Source organism: Sardina pilchardus, chromosome 15 (assembly GCF_963854185.1).
Source record: "Sardina pilchardus chromosome 15, fSarPil1.1, whole genome shotgun sequence".
NCBI lineage: Eukaryota > Metazoa > Chordata > Actinopteri > Clupeiformes > Clupeidae > Sardina > Sardina pilchardus.
In genome coordinates, this window is record NC_085008.1 from 17,084,275 (window position 1) to 17,100,783 (window position 16,509).

The 16,509-nt window shown below is 39.8% G+C and overlaps 2 protein-coding genes across 2 annotated transcripts; both read right to left on the reverse strand.

Moving 5' to 3' along the window:
* Nucleotides 1–62: 62 nt before the first annotated feature.
* LOC134102432 (dynein light chain Tctex-type 4-like) lies at nt 63–1,790 on the reverse strand. The gene is made up of 4 exons (XM_062556529.1): nt 1,692–1,790; nt 1,324–1,431; nt 1,039–1,146; nt 63–773 (listed from the first exon to the last, which is right to left on the reverse strand). The coding sequence occupies exons 1-4, from the start codon at nt 1,788–1,790 to the stop codon at nt 411–413; spliced, it is 678 nt and encodes a 225-aa protein (XP_062412513.1). The 3' UTR covers nt 63–410.
* A 1,825-nt stretch (nt 1,791–3,615) lies between these two features.
* dio1 (iodothyronine deiodinase 1) lies at nt 3,616–7,873 on the reverse strand. The gene is made up of 5 exons (XM_062556366.1): nt 7,484–7,873; nt 7,213–7,356; nt 6,894–7,093; nt 5,521–5,620; nt 3,616–4,828 (listed from the first exon to the last, which is right to left on the reverse strand). The coding sequence occupies exons 1-4, from the start codon at nt 7,812–7,814 to the stop codon at nt 5,555–5,557; spliced, it is 741 nt and encodes a 246-aa protein (XP_062412350.1). The 5' UTR covers nt 7,815–7,873; the 3' UTR covers nt 3,616–4,828; nt 5,521–5,554.
* Between the last annotated feature and the right edge of the window lie 8,636 nt (nt 7,874–16,509).

Here is a 16,509-nt window from a genome sequence, read left to right on the forward strand (position 1 = left end):
AGAGCGCTCCTAAGAAGTTCTAAGCACTTAAGAGCTTCTTAACGAATTCGGGAAACCCGGCCCTTGTAGTTTTCTTTTAGGTTAGTATTTGGCCATGTATGGGGAACTAGTCCTTAGAGTTTACAACTTGTTTAGGTACCAAAGTCATTTTACCTCTGGGAAGAAAATGTCTACAACACACAGATAAACCATGGCATATTAGCCTAGAAATCTAGACACCCCTAGGGGCAGGTCTGACTGGTCAGGCTAATGGCATATATAATCTAAGGCAAAACTAAAAACACTTTTGAAGAATATTTACGTAATGGGTATTGACGGCATGTTTCCCTTTCAAATCTCTTATTCAATTTCTTGTCACCTTTGGACAAAAGCTTCTGCCAAATACCATAAAAATCAAATCTCTCTTATTGTCATTCACGATATACTGCGAACACTGACGCCACACAGAAGATCTGTGCTGTCTGGGTGGTGTGTGAGATGCAGGTGTCTGCGTGTGCGTCCCACAGACATCGGCTGGCCATCATCAGCCCTTCCTGCCCCGCTGGCCCCAGGCTCACGGTGCACACCAGCCGGTAGCGTGGCGGGCAGATGGCCCGCACCAGTGCCCGCAGGTCCTCGCTCAACGCCAGCGCAAGGGGTCCGGCCGACAAGGGCCCACAGGAGCCAGCTGCGTAGGCCACACCGTCCAGGCGGGAGGCCAGGAAGTCATGCAGCAGCTGTGAGACGTGGGCCACTGGGAAGCGTTCCTTGGGCTGGGCACAGCCGGTTGGCACCTGCAGATCACAATGTCAAGGATGTGAGAATGAGAGAGAGAGAGAGACAGAGAAGAGGTGAAGTTCTGAGTTAATGTGCTCCAACTGTCAAAAGGAAGCCAGAACTTGTATCTCATCAGGACATTGTCATTCATAGATACTTGCCAATCATAAGACAGGAGACGATGTCGTTGCATCAGACCTGTAGTCTGACATGACAACTAAAGGCTAAGGTGCTGTGGTTACTTAAAGGAAGGAAGAGGTTGTGCAATACTCATATTCAGACCTGGTCATTTATGATTGGGATCAACTTTCTTGCAGGGCCTCTGACACCTTTCTTTGCTGCTAGTTTCTGTGCTGTTCTCTCCTGTGAATAGAGCCACAGAGAGAGATAGATAGTTCACCTTTTGTCATGTATTCACAAATCAGTCAAATGAATCTTTGGCAGAGATGCTGTTTATTCACTTGGCGGAATAACTAAAACACAAAACCAATTGCAAGATGGCACAGGTTTTTAAAAATAGATAGATAAAAAGACGAATGAGAAGAGGCCATAGAGATATGCAGAGACCTTTAACCCCTTTGAGAACTTCTGAGCAGTGAGCAGGCCCTTCAGACTGATGAGGCGACGGTCCAGAGACGGGACCTGGACTTGTCTGGACAATCGCTGAGTGGAGGCCTGGGGTCAAACACAGTAAGACACTGAGATCTCCACTCATTATACGTTGATAAGTTACATTTTAGCATCTGTGGTTAAATAAATAATTGTTGTGAACAGACACCAAATAAACTTCAACCCCAAGCTATGTAGAGAACTGTAATCTCTGCGATCAAGCATCATTGCTGTTCATATTCACATCACAAAGACAGAGAGGTGGTAAATAATATTCAGGAACCATTCATAAACTCTCAACAGGAAATTATTTGGCTGTGCATTACCTCTTTGAATGTAAGGGTGTCCCTTTCCTTACTGTTTCCTTGTCCTGTTTCTTTCAGTGGGACTCTGCTCATCCTGCGTGTCTCCACGCACCTATCCATTTCTCAGCTACCAGTGAGTATGAATCAAAAGATGAGCACAGAATGACAAAGCAGATGTGAAACTATATTACAATAAGTAGTGAAATATTAGAAACGTGCTCATTTTTTTTTGATGGCATAGTTCATGACAGTATCTCCCAAAAAGCATGTCAGTATCTTGGAATGTCATTAATTTAGATCATTTATATTCAGACCACTAATTCACCCATGAATGTTTTAAAGATGAGTGTGAAATTATCTCACATTGACAAAGATATTTGAGCAACAGGGAAAATCTCTTACCTGTGCCTTGAGTTCAGTGTGTGTTTGTGAACTGAGGGGTTTGGTTGAGTTGGCTTGGACCTCCCTCAACAGTTCCCTGCATATCTGTCACGCTTTGTCAACATAACAAGACCTGGCAGTTTCCCCTTGCCTATCTCCCCAGTTGCAGTTGTGCTGGGCAAGGCTTGACCAGTAGGTTACATCGAAGTTGAAATGAGGACTTACGTCAAAGTCACCGTTAAAATGCCTGAGAATCATTAGACCAATTTTTTTTCCAACCATTTTTTTCCTGCTTAACAATCAAAGCCATGAATTCTCATGGTCTGGTGGAGTTAGACCTATTGTTGGTGATTGCAAGATTTAGCATGGTAGAGGAGAAGTCTAATAAATCTTTACAGGTTAGCTGAGAGTGTTTGAGGTTAACTTCATAGCAACCCTGAGCTGGTGCACACAGGAAAGGAGTTACTGATTTGGCCTTTTTTTCATGTCTGTCAGTATTCTGTGCCATGACAAGGCTGTATTATCTGCTATAAAACATTTTAAGAGTTGTGCCCTGATATACACTCTTGCTGTCTATTTTAAAGGTAAATGTGCATTTGCCAGTACATTATTATCATCCACTGAATCCAAACACAATGTAAATATACAAACTAGAACAGGACGCTGGTAAAAAATTTTTTTTATAGTATGTGACTCCAGAGAACATGTCTAGGCCAACATTACAGGCACCTTCATTTTTTTTATGGGAAATCCTGTAAACGCTTTGACTTTCCTATATTCATCCACAAAGAGGAAGTGTAGCTGAGGAGATAATATGGATGTGTTTTCTAAAGGCATACAACAATAAAACTTAACATTAAATCCAAATCCTTAGAAACTCTTTCTTATTTTGTATTTTTTATTCTAATGAAGTACTCCAAAATGCATTTTACATCTTATGTATAGCGCGGGGTTCTGTTCATCCTGTCGGGAATTATTTTCCGATAATGACCAGCGTTCATTATCCCTTACTTAATTCATATGTTTAACATTGTTAATGGTCATGCCCCGATACTTATGCTCTAATATAAACATGGTCCGCACACAACATTATCATAACACTAGAGTCAACATACGCTCCTGCACAGTTCCTAGAGCTAATAATGCAACTAAAAAAACATTTTTTTACACTGGTGTCATAGCATGGAAGAAGTTGCCTACTGCTACAAAGCTCCTATCTTCACGAAGGATTTTTAAAAGACAGGTCAAACTGCTTTTATGTAATAAGGTAAATATTTGACGATATTTTGCATAGTTTTTGTTTTTATAGCATAGTTGTTTTTCTTTTATCTTGTTTTGTTTTATGGGATGTCTTTTCTCCCTTGTACCCTAATAGGCGAACTGTACTGTAGGCCTATGTCTTTTTAGCCTTTTAGAGTGCGCTTTCTTCTTGTCTATATGTCTTGTCTATTTGTCTGCTTTGTTGTGTCTTAACACCAAGGACCATGCTATTTTTATTGTACTTTTGCATGTTATCCTTTGGATTTGTCTTTTTTGTCTTAATCCAGAAATCAATCAATCAATATGGTACATTTGTTTATTAAACAATGCAATGCAATAAAAAAATACCTAAGTTAACACAGAGCTGAACAATTGTGATATCAACGCTGTCAGAACTTTGTATACAATCTACTATGAAGCCATCAGATTACAGCGACCTACAGGTTTACACTGTCATCATCACATATCATACCAGCGATACAAAATCATGGGAGAACATTAACACACAATGTGTATGATGAAACACTAGTTGAAGTTGGAGAGTCAATGTTAACTTCAGCATTGCAGTTCACTTATAACATTACAAACATTTGTTCTTCAAGATATAGTGAATGTTATAGATGTTAACATATAATGCAAATACAACTTGGAAATAATGTATTTTGGTGATATCATGAACACAACTTGGATAGATACAACACCCAAAACATGGCTGTTCACAAAGAAACACATAAGGGAGGGAGGAGGGTGCAAGACACCCACTCATGCTGCATATTTCGGAAACTGTCAATTAATATTTAAAACATTCATCTTTCATTTGAAAAAGCAACCTTTTATGTCTTTGATTAATTTCTAAAGCAGTGTCAATGCAAACTATCTCTAATCAGAGATTTATTGGAAAGTTGCCATTCATTTCTTGAGTCAGCCAAATCTTACATTTCTCACCATTCAGTTAAACTAGATGAGGAGTTGTACATATATTATGTAGATGAATGCAACAAAAAAGATCACCTCCAAAGGGTAATTAATGTGGCACTTCAAAAAGAATAGGCTGCTTGAGATGACGGAAATATCTCCAGGAACAAAAAGCACATTTATCCAGATTTCAGCATGTTTTGCTTTTGCTCTTACAAACTTGCAAACTTGATGTATCAAACATTATGTTCATAAACTCCTATAGAATGTTGAAAGTGTCTTCTTAACACATAAATCACCTGCTCATGTTTTTAAACATCTGATTACAGAGGCCAGGGGTTTGATCTGTAGTCATCATAAACAAAAAAATGAGCTACTGGGATTTAAATCTTTAGCTGAGCACTACAACATCACTCTGTCATGTTAGTGATCTTCTAAACAACTATCTTGAATGTGAAGAAATAAGAACAAAGCACTTTTTAAATCCTGTTTCTGGAAATTATTGGGATTATTCTGGGATTTACCTGATGAAATAAAAAAAATCTGCAGAAGTCTTCTCATCTTCTGAGGACTTGCTGTAGGAATAATACTGTACTGCCTCCCTGGAAAAGAAGAACAGTCACTAACTTGACAGTAAAAAAACAGAGAGCACGAGACAAGATAGTGCCAGTTAAAATGGGCAGTTAAAATAACTTTGGGATCAGGGGTATTGTCTGACTGCATTTATTCTTGCACTAGTTCACCCTTCGAAATGCTTGATATTGAGTGCCGAAAATAAGCATATTTGGCATGGTAACTGGCCACGGTCCTCTGACACCAACAGCAGAGATTGCGTTGTCTGCTGGACCACCCTCTTTGGATAAGGGTTTATGTAGGTTCAGAACTACAAGTGAAATGGGGAGGTGGTGGGAGGCTTTGCAATATCAGAGTGTGTGGTAGACACGAATAAGGAGGGCTTAAATCTCTTATAAATGGAAGTGGGGAGAGTGATGACTGTCAATCATCGCATGGGCACCTTATAAGCTTTGTTTAGAGAACATAATCTGCTACGTCAGCAGACAAAATAAGGCTTCTAATGAAAAAAGGTCACAGCGATAGCACACTATGGACTATAGCCTAGTATGTGTCTGTGGACACTCTTCAAGAGCATGGGCAATGCACACAAGGTGCGTCTGCAAAGCGTTCCATGAATTCTAAGTTGAGTTGATTGCCTTCAGCTAGTACACATGCAACACAAGAAAAGCAGGTTTATGCATGCTATCCCTTATCACTGCTATTCCGTAACACCACTCACCTTACAAACTACACAGAAGAGCGCCCTCAATCCCCTACTTCATCTTCTGCAATACCTCACGTACCTCCTGGGGGTCATAAAAAAATGGACCCATCCCTCCCTAGAAACAAAAATGATCAAAGATGAATGATTAAGTCATGCAGTTCACCAAGATCACAAGAAATAGGCCTATAAAAGTACCAAAATTGTGAAATCAAGTGCATGGAATGCTTAAGCAAACTAAAATGTTACGATCATGTCAGCATAATAATTTACAGATTTTCTCAGCTGCTTTGGCACATTTCTCAGATCAGAATTGAAATTCTCAAAACTGAGAATGATGTCTCAAAACTCATCTTGTGCACATCATGAAAGCAGATTCTCCTCATCTTGAACAAATAGCAATGACTTTAGTACATCCATGCAATTGATTATGTACAAATGCCTGCTGTTTTTTACATTTTCAATTGCTAATGTTGAGTTGATCAAAATGCACTGTAACGATATACATGTGACAGACAGGATCATCAGGATGTATAGAAAGATGTAGCCTACAGTGATGCAACTCTGACCAAAGGGTCTTTTGCTGTTTTATTGGTAATTTTTCATTTGCACAATGCTGATAAAACATTGGTTTTCTTTATACTGTAACAATGGCTGTCGTCAGTCATTTGCACAAATGCTGTTAAAACATTGGCTTTCTTTATACTGTAACAATGGCTGTCGTCAGTAAAAACATATCCACTGTTTTGCACTGTCTTGTCTTGTGTAACTTCGTAGTTTTTACATAATATTGTGTTGCCTTGCATAGTGTTCATTAGAAAATGCAGAGTAAACTGTCATATTGACAAAAACAGTTTGACTATGTTGGCATAGCCTAAACAATGGTGTCAATACTGACAAAACAGTTTAACTATACTGACAAACAATGGTGTCATACATGCATGCATATGCAGATTCTATTTCATCTTGCAGAAGCAGTCCACCATTTTCAGACTAACAAATGTGTTGTTATGTCATGGTTATGACGGTGGTTCAGCGCAAACGCTCCATAACTTGGGGGGGAAAGACCCATCCCATCCGGCAAGTTAGCTACGCCCCTGTTATATGAAAAAAAACTGGCTGTCAGCCACCATGGACGATGTTTACGTTTGAGGCCTGGAATATCGTGACAACTCGACGTTACGAAGGTTCAAGGGTTCACTGACAGCACCTTTTGTAAGCATGCACTCTCATAACAATGGGCAGTGAGCCACCATGGACGGAGTCGCGTGAGAAAGGTGAAGCAGCGTGATAAGATTCCACTGCTTCAAATGCCTTCTCACGCACATTCTCACGCTAGGCTAGAGTGACTTTGTGCAGATAACATTGTAGTTGTTTTCTGAATTGCTTACCTTATAGATTACATTGCCACCCTGAATTACATACAGCCTCTCAGGTAATGCAGCGTAAATTGCTGTGGCTTGGTTAGTCATATCATCAACCACAATAGGACAAAGCGGATCCTCCTTAGCCAAGACCTGTGCTGCAGCCAGCCGATCTTCCAGATCCTTGTGCTGCTTTAGGTCAACATTGTTATTGAATGACCACCCATCTGTCAAAACACAACAACATATCAGAGCATGAATGCACTGGAGCGACAGTGATTTGCAATGCAAATGCAGCATAAAGTCGAAAGGGAATATTCATTCTAATGTGAACTTTCGTGCGTACCTGTTGAGTGTGCTTCTGCAATGTAGATTACGAGAAAATCGGCTACGTCGCTGAAGTCCTTGACGAGCTGTTTGAACTCACCAAGTTTGAACAGAAACGGGGGTCATGTGCAACTTCCAAAACTAATCACCAGCGGTCTGTTGTCTAGAATTGGAAATAGGCTGTTAGAAGCAGCGACAAAACATTGCGCACACACTAACAAGCCAAGTAACCACTCAGCTCTAAGAAACGTCAGGATTGTTGTTCTCTGTTTATCCAAATAACCACTCACCTCTAAGAAACTTCAGGATTGTTGTTCTCTGTTTATCCATCGTGATTACTGTTGAATCAGGAGCCGTATGTCCAACATATGCCTCTTCTCCAAGATTAATCCAGGCATGCTTTGCGACAGTTTTGATGAATGTCAAGCTGAAGAATGTTGGCCCCCAGTCTTCGTACTTAAATTTAGGATTCTGGGGCATTGTTGTCCTCTCGCTAACCTTTAGAATGAGTTTTCTTGTTAAATTCGGAGAAATTAACGAAAGAACAAAGTAGATAGATGTCTGTATCGTTGCAAAACAAACAAGGCCGATGGCCTTCAGTAAAGCAAAGGCGTTAGGCATTGTTGCCGATGTCCGTCTGGTTTTATCGCTGTTCCCTTCTCCAGTGAACTGCTCTACAGTTACACTAAACAACTTTAACCACGAGCGTCGCCTTTCCCTCACTCAGCTATTTCTCAACTTCCGCATGACGCGGGCTGCTGCCTACTGAGTAGCTTTTAAATTACAGCCAGTGAAGGACACGGGAAATTCTCATCCTCTCGCTTGCCTTAAATTGCAAACAGTAAACTGTGAGACTGTTATCTTAAATTCTGAGTTCTTAAGCTAGGTTACTGTACGAGCAATGACCGTGCGTAAAATCTGGGGACTGAGGATGGAACACTTCAAGGGCTACCAAGCACTTAGACCTACACATCAATTTCATGTTCAGAGCTAATGGGAAGCACAACTATCAAATCAAATCAACCTATTTTAAAAGCCATGAAATATTTACTTCCACATACTTACTAACGAGAAAATATTGGAAAAGCATGAGATAACCAAGGTAAGCAGAAGAGAGCCATCGTGTTTTGTCATAAAGAATAAATATAGGGGAGAGACACATAAAATATCTTTAAAACATGATTTATGACAATCTACCAAAATGCTTGTTGAATTGCTATGATGTATTAGTGAACATTCCACACCTTCTAAAGTGTAAGTAGTTGCCTGTAGTTGTATTATCGGTACAACAAAAGAAGAACAAGCCAACAATCTCACCCTGCCACTTCTCCATTAATTCATGAACAAAGATTGGTTCAATCCCCTAACTAACTCATTTTCTGCACAACCCCAGCAGCCCATATCCCCCCGAAAGAGAGAGTACAACAGTGAAGACAACAGCTGCTGGTGAAAAACTGATCTATTGGCTTCAGTTATGGCTTCTTCAAAAGGTACCGTATCATGTACTTTTCATGTCATTGTCTTGCCAAGCATATGGCAGATTGTATTTATGATGTTTGATTTGTTTCAAATCCAACAAAGACAAAAAAAACCAACAACACAAATAAACAAAAATAAGCATTAATAGTTTGGCTACATTGAAAACAACCTAACTTCATGAATCACATATTCAGTCATAGATGCAGTTTACTATTTGGTTTCAGTTTTACCCACACCTGTTATTGCTGTGATTGTATACAGTACCAGGACAGTGTGGGTTTGCATGCAAGAGATGGTCCATGTTTTCTAACGGTTAGTCTATACTTCCTTTCATACACTTAGGTGAAATACCTCACAGAGAGAGCACCTTTTGTATACGGATATGCCTGTAGCATCTTTTAGCTGAAGCACTTTCACCTAGATTGGCTGTGAAGCACAGGGTGTATTTGCATGCAAAAGGTATAGAGAAGCATGACTGGACAAAATTCCTCAAATACTTTGGTGTATGTCTTCATGCCACTTACAGGATAAGATGATAATGCCTGGTCATCTTATCTATATCATACACATTTAAACAGAGGCATGGTGCAATATTTAGACATTAAGATGGACACAACAGTAGCAAGTAAGACTATACAACATATGGTAATGGTCCACAGTAAAATGAAGAAGTTATATTATGGTCGTTTGGCAGCAGCCCCTGTCCCCAACACATTGAACGAGGGTTGTTTTCCAACATCCGTGGCCTACTTGATTCTGTGTTCCTGAAAATCATAGCTATATAGTGTACCATTCAGGTTATCTCTCAAACTTGTCCCTGTTTACAAGGCCACTCCTATAGTATAACTGACAGTCACATCAGAGCAAAAAGCATGGCAGCAAACCTCAGGACCCTGAGGTTTCTGAAGATAGGTCAGTTGACAAACATGAATTTGTCTGAAATATGTTTTATTATTATTATAGACCTAATTCCATCACAATTTAATAGGGCTTTAAAATAAATAAAATAATATAAAATGAATAAAAATTACATACAGTATATACAGTATGCTTAATATTATCATTATTATTATTATACCCTTTATTATTATGCCCCCTTTCTGTGAGTGCCCTTAATTAAGGCCTTAAATGCCTCACATGGACAATACAGTTCTTCAGAATCAAGGGGCATCTATCTTTTATCGTATGCTATTGTTGCCATCGTTCAGTTATTCTGAGTCAAAAAATAGCACCGGTAGTCTTGTTAGACCTCAAGTTGCCAAAACATTTCACTCTAAAATGTGTTTGTCTAACCGTGTGTTCTTAATCTCATATTAAGATAGAATAATCTAATTGTTGGTATTGTTGTCAGTATAAAGACACGAAGCTAGGTCTTTCACATGAAATAATTTCACTTAATTTAATAAGAGTTTGGCTTATTTTAAGACACGTTATCTCCCTCAACAATGGAATTCTCTTCTCTGATTGGCTGATGGGGTGGCCATTAACTTCGTATACATATGCTTCGCACGTCGCCGGAGTTCTAGACCTCCACCTAGCCATTATTTCCATCGAACCGGTCACCTCGTCGGCCGTTATCCCTTACTTATCAAGCAAACTTGGCTGCCAGTGCATTAAGCATTTTTTCTTTAAAACAAGCAAACTTGGCTGCCAGTGCCTTAAGCAAGTCTGCCTTGATAAGATGTTGTAAAATAAGTCAAACTCTTATTAAGCTTAGTCAAAAGGATCTTTTGAGAAAGTGCCAGTGAAGTATTTTTTGTATAGGCTACTAAAAACAACACCAACTAGATTATTTTTTTTATCTTAATGTGAGATTAATAACACAGATAAGCCATTTTTGCAACGTATAGGTATAGGCTACCTGAGTGCTCTTTGTCGTGGTTTATAAATCTTGACCCTTGCAAGGTGTTCATATATTTGTTACAAAGCCAATGTTTTTGGGACCCACCACATTATTAGGCTTTTGAAACAATACAGACACTTTATGTAAAAATACTTTTAAAAACATTTTACTTTAGCTAGCACTGATATAGATTTCCTTTTAAAATTAGGAAATTCCATCAAGAAAACTGTAAAAAAAAAAAAAAAAGAGAAAGAAACAACATTTTTGACCATTATTCGTGCTTATTTCTTGGAACTTAATCAGAACAGGTAGAAGTGCTTAACATGTAACAGTCATGTAACTTTGAATGGGAGCAACAGGTGCAGAAAGACACCATTCCCGCACACAGACCTACACTCAGACACGCACACTTACAGACACACAGACACACACAAGAAGACACACACACACACACACACACATACAGCAGGCATTTTAGCAATCGAGCCTTAACATGTTTATTTCATATTGTCCTTTTCCCAAGGTTTTTACCCCCATTAGGTTATTGCTTGAATTGATAGCCTATAGCTTATAATTGCTATTCTCCCTAATGTAGTCAGATCAACTTCTGAAATTGTTCACTGTTAAATCAATTATTGTATTGTTTTTATTTGTTTGTCGCTTTCTTTGGACAAAAGTGTCTGCCAAATATCAGAACCAGAACCAACCACATTGGAAATGGGTCCCACAGACAATGTACAGGGGGTTTAAAATAGTTGTTTATATAATGTAGTATTACAGTGAGGATCTGTGCACGAACGGACTGTTGAACTGTGAATACAATGCAAAAGAAAAGTGTTTTATGAGAGCAACAAAATAGCCAATGTAAACTATTGACCACATGAGGTCGCAATTTAGCTATATAGCAATGGATTCTTGCAGTTGAATTTAGGGATCGACTGATGTTGCTTCTGTCATCAATTAGACAAGAATGTTTTGTTAATTAGCCGCAATATGCGTGGGCTAACTGTTATGCTAGACGCCGGACAGCAATATTGCAACAAAAACATTTGGCTTACATCTTTCAAAAAAGATCACCATAAACTATAGGGACAGTTATTTTCACATGGATTAATAACATACAGCTCGCTGATGCGTATTGTTTGTGGACATACTCTAGCAAACTAAAATAAACATCTGGAACATGCCTTAACTGTAGTGTGCCAAGGTGTATCACTACGTCAGCAGATTGCTTGAAGTATTCCTATTGTTATCTTTGTACAGTTAACATATGCAACCAAGTGCCATCAATACTGGATAGGGAATGGTATTAGATTGATTGATAGCCTACTGTAACAATCAAAAACTCCATGGATGAGGTCCCACGTAACTGAAATATGGCATAATTATCTATTCTGAAATGCCCAAAAAGGTTTCTCAAACTGGTTAATTACGAGCAAAGAGAAACAACACGGCGTACGACTAATGATCTTCTGTCAGGGGCGGTGCGTTGAAATATTGAATAAACCTTTCAGCAAGAACTTTGGTGTATTAATTAACCGTTACATTCTGTGCCGTGGAAGTCGCTCGCACAGCATCCTCTGATGATGATGTAGCTTATATGCGCGTCTATTGCCCTGTGGGTAGAGGGATCTCACTCAAGTCCACTGAAACAGAGACGTAGTGTTCATCCCACTATGATTTGTTTCTATTGATACTGGCACCTGTCCACTCCGGTTGTCAGTCGTGATCCTCTGGGACACATTGTTTAACGCGGTCTCTCCAAACTGCTTGTTCAAGCGGTCTTAGCGCTCAATTTACTAATTTCCTGCCCACTGCGTGATCGTCACTTGTGCCTACCTCTTTTGGGCTGCCGAATGGTTGTTAAAGAAGTCAATCAGAAAAAAAGGACGAGTATTTTGGTGTTTCAGAACTCAAGCTCTGAAAACTCATAAAAATTTGCGGCCGAAACAAGAAAGGATGCGGTCGGTAAATGCGCACGTTCCAACCTTCCTGACGCAGACGTGGATGCTCATCGCTCATTCCAAATCTAATCTGTTCTCTCTTCCCTTCCAAAGTTTATCAAGGTAAGAGTTAACAATACACTTTGTTGGGTTATCAGGGGAAAGTTCCTTATGTCAGGAATGTAATGAAGTTGCACGTATCTACATGCTGATCGTATTTATCGTACGTATATATCGTTAAGTTAAGTTCACCAGAGGGACTGAAACGATCACTGAAGCAGCTGGGTTGTTAAGCCACTGTGATTGTATTCTCTTACCAATACCACATGCGTTACATTGATGTCACTGATCTCTACGCAGGTAGGAGAACAGACTGGGTCTTTCGCAGCCAAGAGTGGACATGCACACAGGAAAGTCAGAGCTCCAGATGCAGAGGACCTCTGCGCTTTTTGGGATGGTCAGTCACCATCAAGCCCCAGCGTTCACGGACTTCGCGGGGCTGACCATCTCCATGTTCAACAGTAAATCAGACATTGCGTCCAAGCGCCTCGGGAACGACGACTGTGGTGGCCAGCCATGCCGAAGCCCTGATCACAACCCAGATCATGTACACGGTCCCAGCCCCATGCGGGTAGCTGTCCCGGCAGAGCGCTTTGGAGCTCAGGAGAAACCGCGGGCGCATCAGTCGGCTAAAGGACAAACGGCATACTTTCCCCTGACCACTGCACAAGGTAAGGTTTTACAAAGAACAATGCAAGTAGGCGAAAACTAGTAATGCACTGGACATGTTAAATAAAATCACTGAAAATGTTTAGAAAAACAGCTGAGATCCCCCCCCCCCCCATCGATTTAGATTAGCTTACACTAACAGCCATTAAAGTAATGGGTAAGCTAATGACCCCAACTCATCACACACTCAATTACACAATATGGTGTGGATATCCCATTTGCCAACCCAGAGCACAACTAAACTGATTGTTCATTAACTGAGCATGAAGTCCCGCCAGCATCTAACACAGAGCCAAAACTATCACATCATGAAGTGTTGCATGAAGAATTGCCAGATAACAGAGGCCGTTCTGTTAGAAAGAATGCCAACAGATGTCAGCTTGGAATCATTTCATTGGAAGTGTTTAACATATACGTTAGTTACTGGGAACAGACTGGAAAAGTTTGCCTGAGTTTTTGACCATTTTTAAACCACTGGAAGCAACTCTAGAAAGTAACCAGATAACACATGACAAAGGAAATTATAAGGACTGCATGAATATCCTTTTTTCCCCATCATTATTCGTGATGATGAATTTTAGTGAAAGATTCACCTGCTAGATGTGTTTAGACCATCTTAATAAATTAATTTGGCATTACAGATCTAATGAATAATGCATTTGTATGACCTCATTGTTTTTATAATTGAAAATAAATCCCAACCTCCAATAAATGTAGTAATACCTTTTTAAAAGAAACAAGCATTTTCCGTTTAGGCTTTAATGGGTAGTGGTTTTGAGCAGAGCATTTTATTTGTTTGGATTATTGAAACAGAGTGTAATATTTTGGCAGATAAATGCAAGACATACCAATTTTATCATCGGTTTGTTATGTGGAGTCGCGCCGAGCATAATAATAAATGATGAAGCAGTTCAGTAAATCACACAACAATAATAGGACTTACTTGTTTGTATTAAAATGCACTCAGTGGAAATCTAAAATTGCTCTCTTGTTTTAGATACATTTGACGTCATTTTAGTGGGGTTTTTTTGTTGTTGTTTTGTATAAGTTCCATAGTGCTCTATTGAAAGGGCTCTGTTGGGACTACATTTTTTTGTCACCATAGGGCTCTCAACTTCTCCAAACATGCGTTACTGTGAAATGTGACTACACACATTTAACATTGCAGAAACAGCTGTAAGTCCTCGTATTGACACAGCAATTTGATTTTATCACCAACCCAAGTGCAAGTTTTGTCTTTTACGTCTTCATTTTACGCTTCGCCACAGTGTTATTGACCCGATTCAGACTTGTTTCTGGTGTGTATGTGGCTCGCCTGTCTCATGGGTATCCTGTGTGTGTGTGTGTGTGTGTGTGTGTGTGTGTGTGTGTATATATGTGTATGCGGGCGTGCATGCGCGCGCGCGTGTGTGTGTGTGTGTGTGTGTGTGTGTGTGTGCGTATGTGACAGTCAGCAGTCCACATCAATAATGCTCAGATGCCAAGGCCATGCACAAGTGGCATTTACCCCAATGTCTCCTAATGCCCGACATCCTGTTTAGATGATGGTGTGGCGCTGGTGAGGAGGGGGTCACTGGGGTGGTGGGTGGAGGTAATTATCCACCCATTCTACGTTATGATTATACAAATCTGACTTTTATATTAGCAATCATCCCTCGGCACAACGAGACTCGGAGGGGTTGATTGTTACTTTTTCTTGCCAAATCCAAACCACATGTTGCTGAATGTGTCTCAGCATTTATGAGCTTCTATTCCACAATTGTACCCTCACCATCGTCCCAGTTTCACATGAACAATTTCATTGTCTCTCAGATCCGGACATGAGGCCAAACAAAGTTATGCTCTTTCTCGTGTGTGTGTGTGTGTGTGTGTGTGTGTGTGTGTGTGTGTGTGTGTGTGTGTGTGTGTGTGTGTGTGTGTGTGTGTGTCTTTGAACTTCACATTTCAAGATGTTTCACAATTTCTGGATTTAGTTGCAGGTCATGGAGCAGCTTAATGCGTATCTTTGTGCTGAATGATGGTTTTGTGTTGTAACATTGTATCAGTCAAGTAATTAACCAAGGTAATCCCTGGGGGCAATATGTTGTAATCAGACAGTCAGTGCAGTGTCTTACTGATGAAATTGGTGTACTCGAGTATACGCAAACATTCATTGGCCGTGTCCTAAAAATGTATCCAGTTCATTTGAACCATTTTTTGGTCATAATCTCTGGTAAACCAACATATTGTATTTGCCTTTGTTGTTTCTGCTGGGCTGTGGCCTGTGTAAATGTTGTGTTTACATTGCACATAAATGGCTCATAAACAAGGATTTGCACCACACATTTGCGGTACCGTGGCTAGGTTCTGTGCCCCCAAGCTCAAAACCTAAACACTGCAACCACTCTCCCAACATATGCTGGTATACAGGATCGCGACAGAGTACTTGTGCTCCCTCTGTGATGCCATGACGTACAGGGAGGTGATGAAGATGTCTGTGAAATAGAAATAGACAGATATAGTTAACAAGGATTTTAACCAGCCAAGAGCCCGCAGATAGCGGCCCAGAAACTTGTTTTGGGGATTCGGGTATATTTGGACATTTGGACATTTGGACACATTTACTCATTGGAGTATTTGCCTCGCACAGTAGCCTACATTAGAACTTTACAGAGAATCCTTTCACTATAATATTACAACTCATTTGCCATTAAAAACGTTTTATATATTTTTTTACATCAGTTGAATGTTGGGACCTTTTAATTGTTGTGTTTTGCTGAGTGTGCTGATAGCTGCATGTATACGCATTTGTTACTGTGACCAAGTCACTGACAAATGGGGCGTTAGGCATGTGAGCATTAGATTTTTTCTTTTTTTTTTCTAATGCAGTATTATTGTTCGCAATATGATTTTTGAAGTTAGAAAATTATAAGGAATACATATGCATGCTGTAGTTTGGTTGAAGCTGATGTAGAGTCTGGTCAAAGTAATGACGTGGTCATTTTTCACAAAAAGTTAAATCTTAGCTTACAAGTCAGTATACATTCCTTTATCTGTGGTTTTGTGTGGAGTGCTTCAGAGAGACAAAGTCATCTCTTCATGGTGAAATGGCCTTTGTATGAAATGAAATAATCTCTACCTGACTATGTCTTTACACATTAGACATTTTAACCGTCCTGATTTCTATAATATTCCAAGTCACTGAAACGTTATTTCATATCAGCTTTGGCAGCATAAAGATTGAAGTGACCGCTCGTTAAGATGGCACCAGTGAGATTCCCTCTTCTTTCCTGTGAAGTCTCCAGCCACATGGAATTGCCATAGCCATAGCTGTAGATTGAAA

Coding starts and splice junctions, on each gene's coding strand:
- LOC134102432 (XM_062556529.1), bottom strand. CDS start 1,790: ATGGATAGGTGCGTGGAGACACGCAGGATGAGCAGAGTCCCACTGAAA. Junction 1,432..1,691: donor ACACCCTTACATTCAAAGAG/GTAATGCACAGC, acceptor GTTTGACCCCAG/GCCTCCACTCAGCGATTGTC. Junction 1,147..1,323: donor AGTTCTCAAAGGGGTTAAAG/GTCTCTGCATAT, acceptor AGGTGAACTATC/TATCTCTCTCTGTGGCTCTA.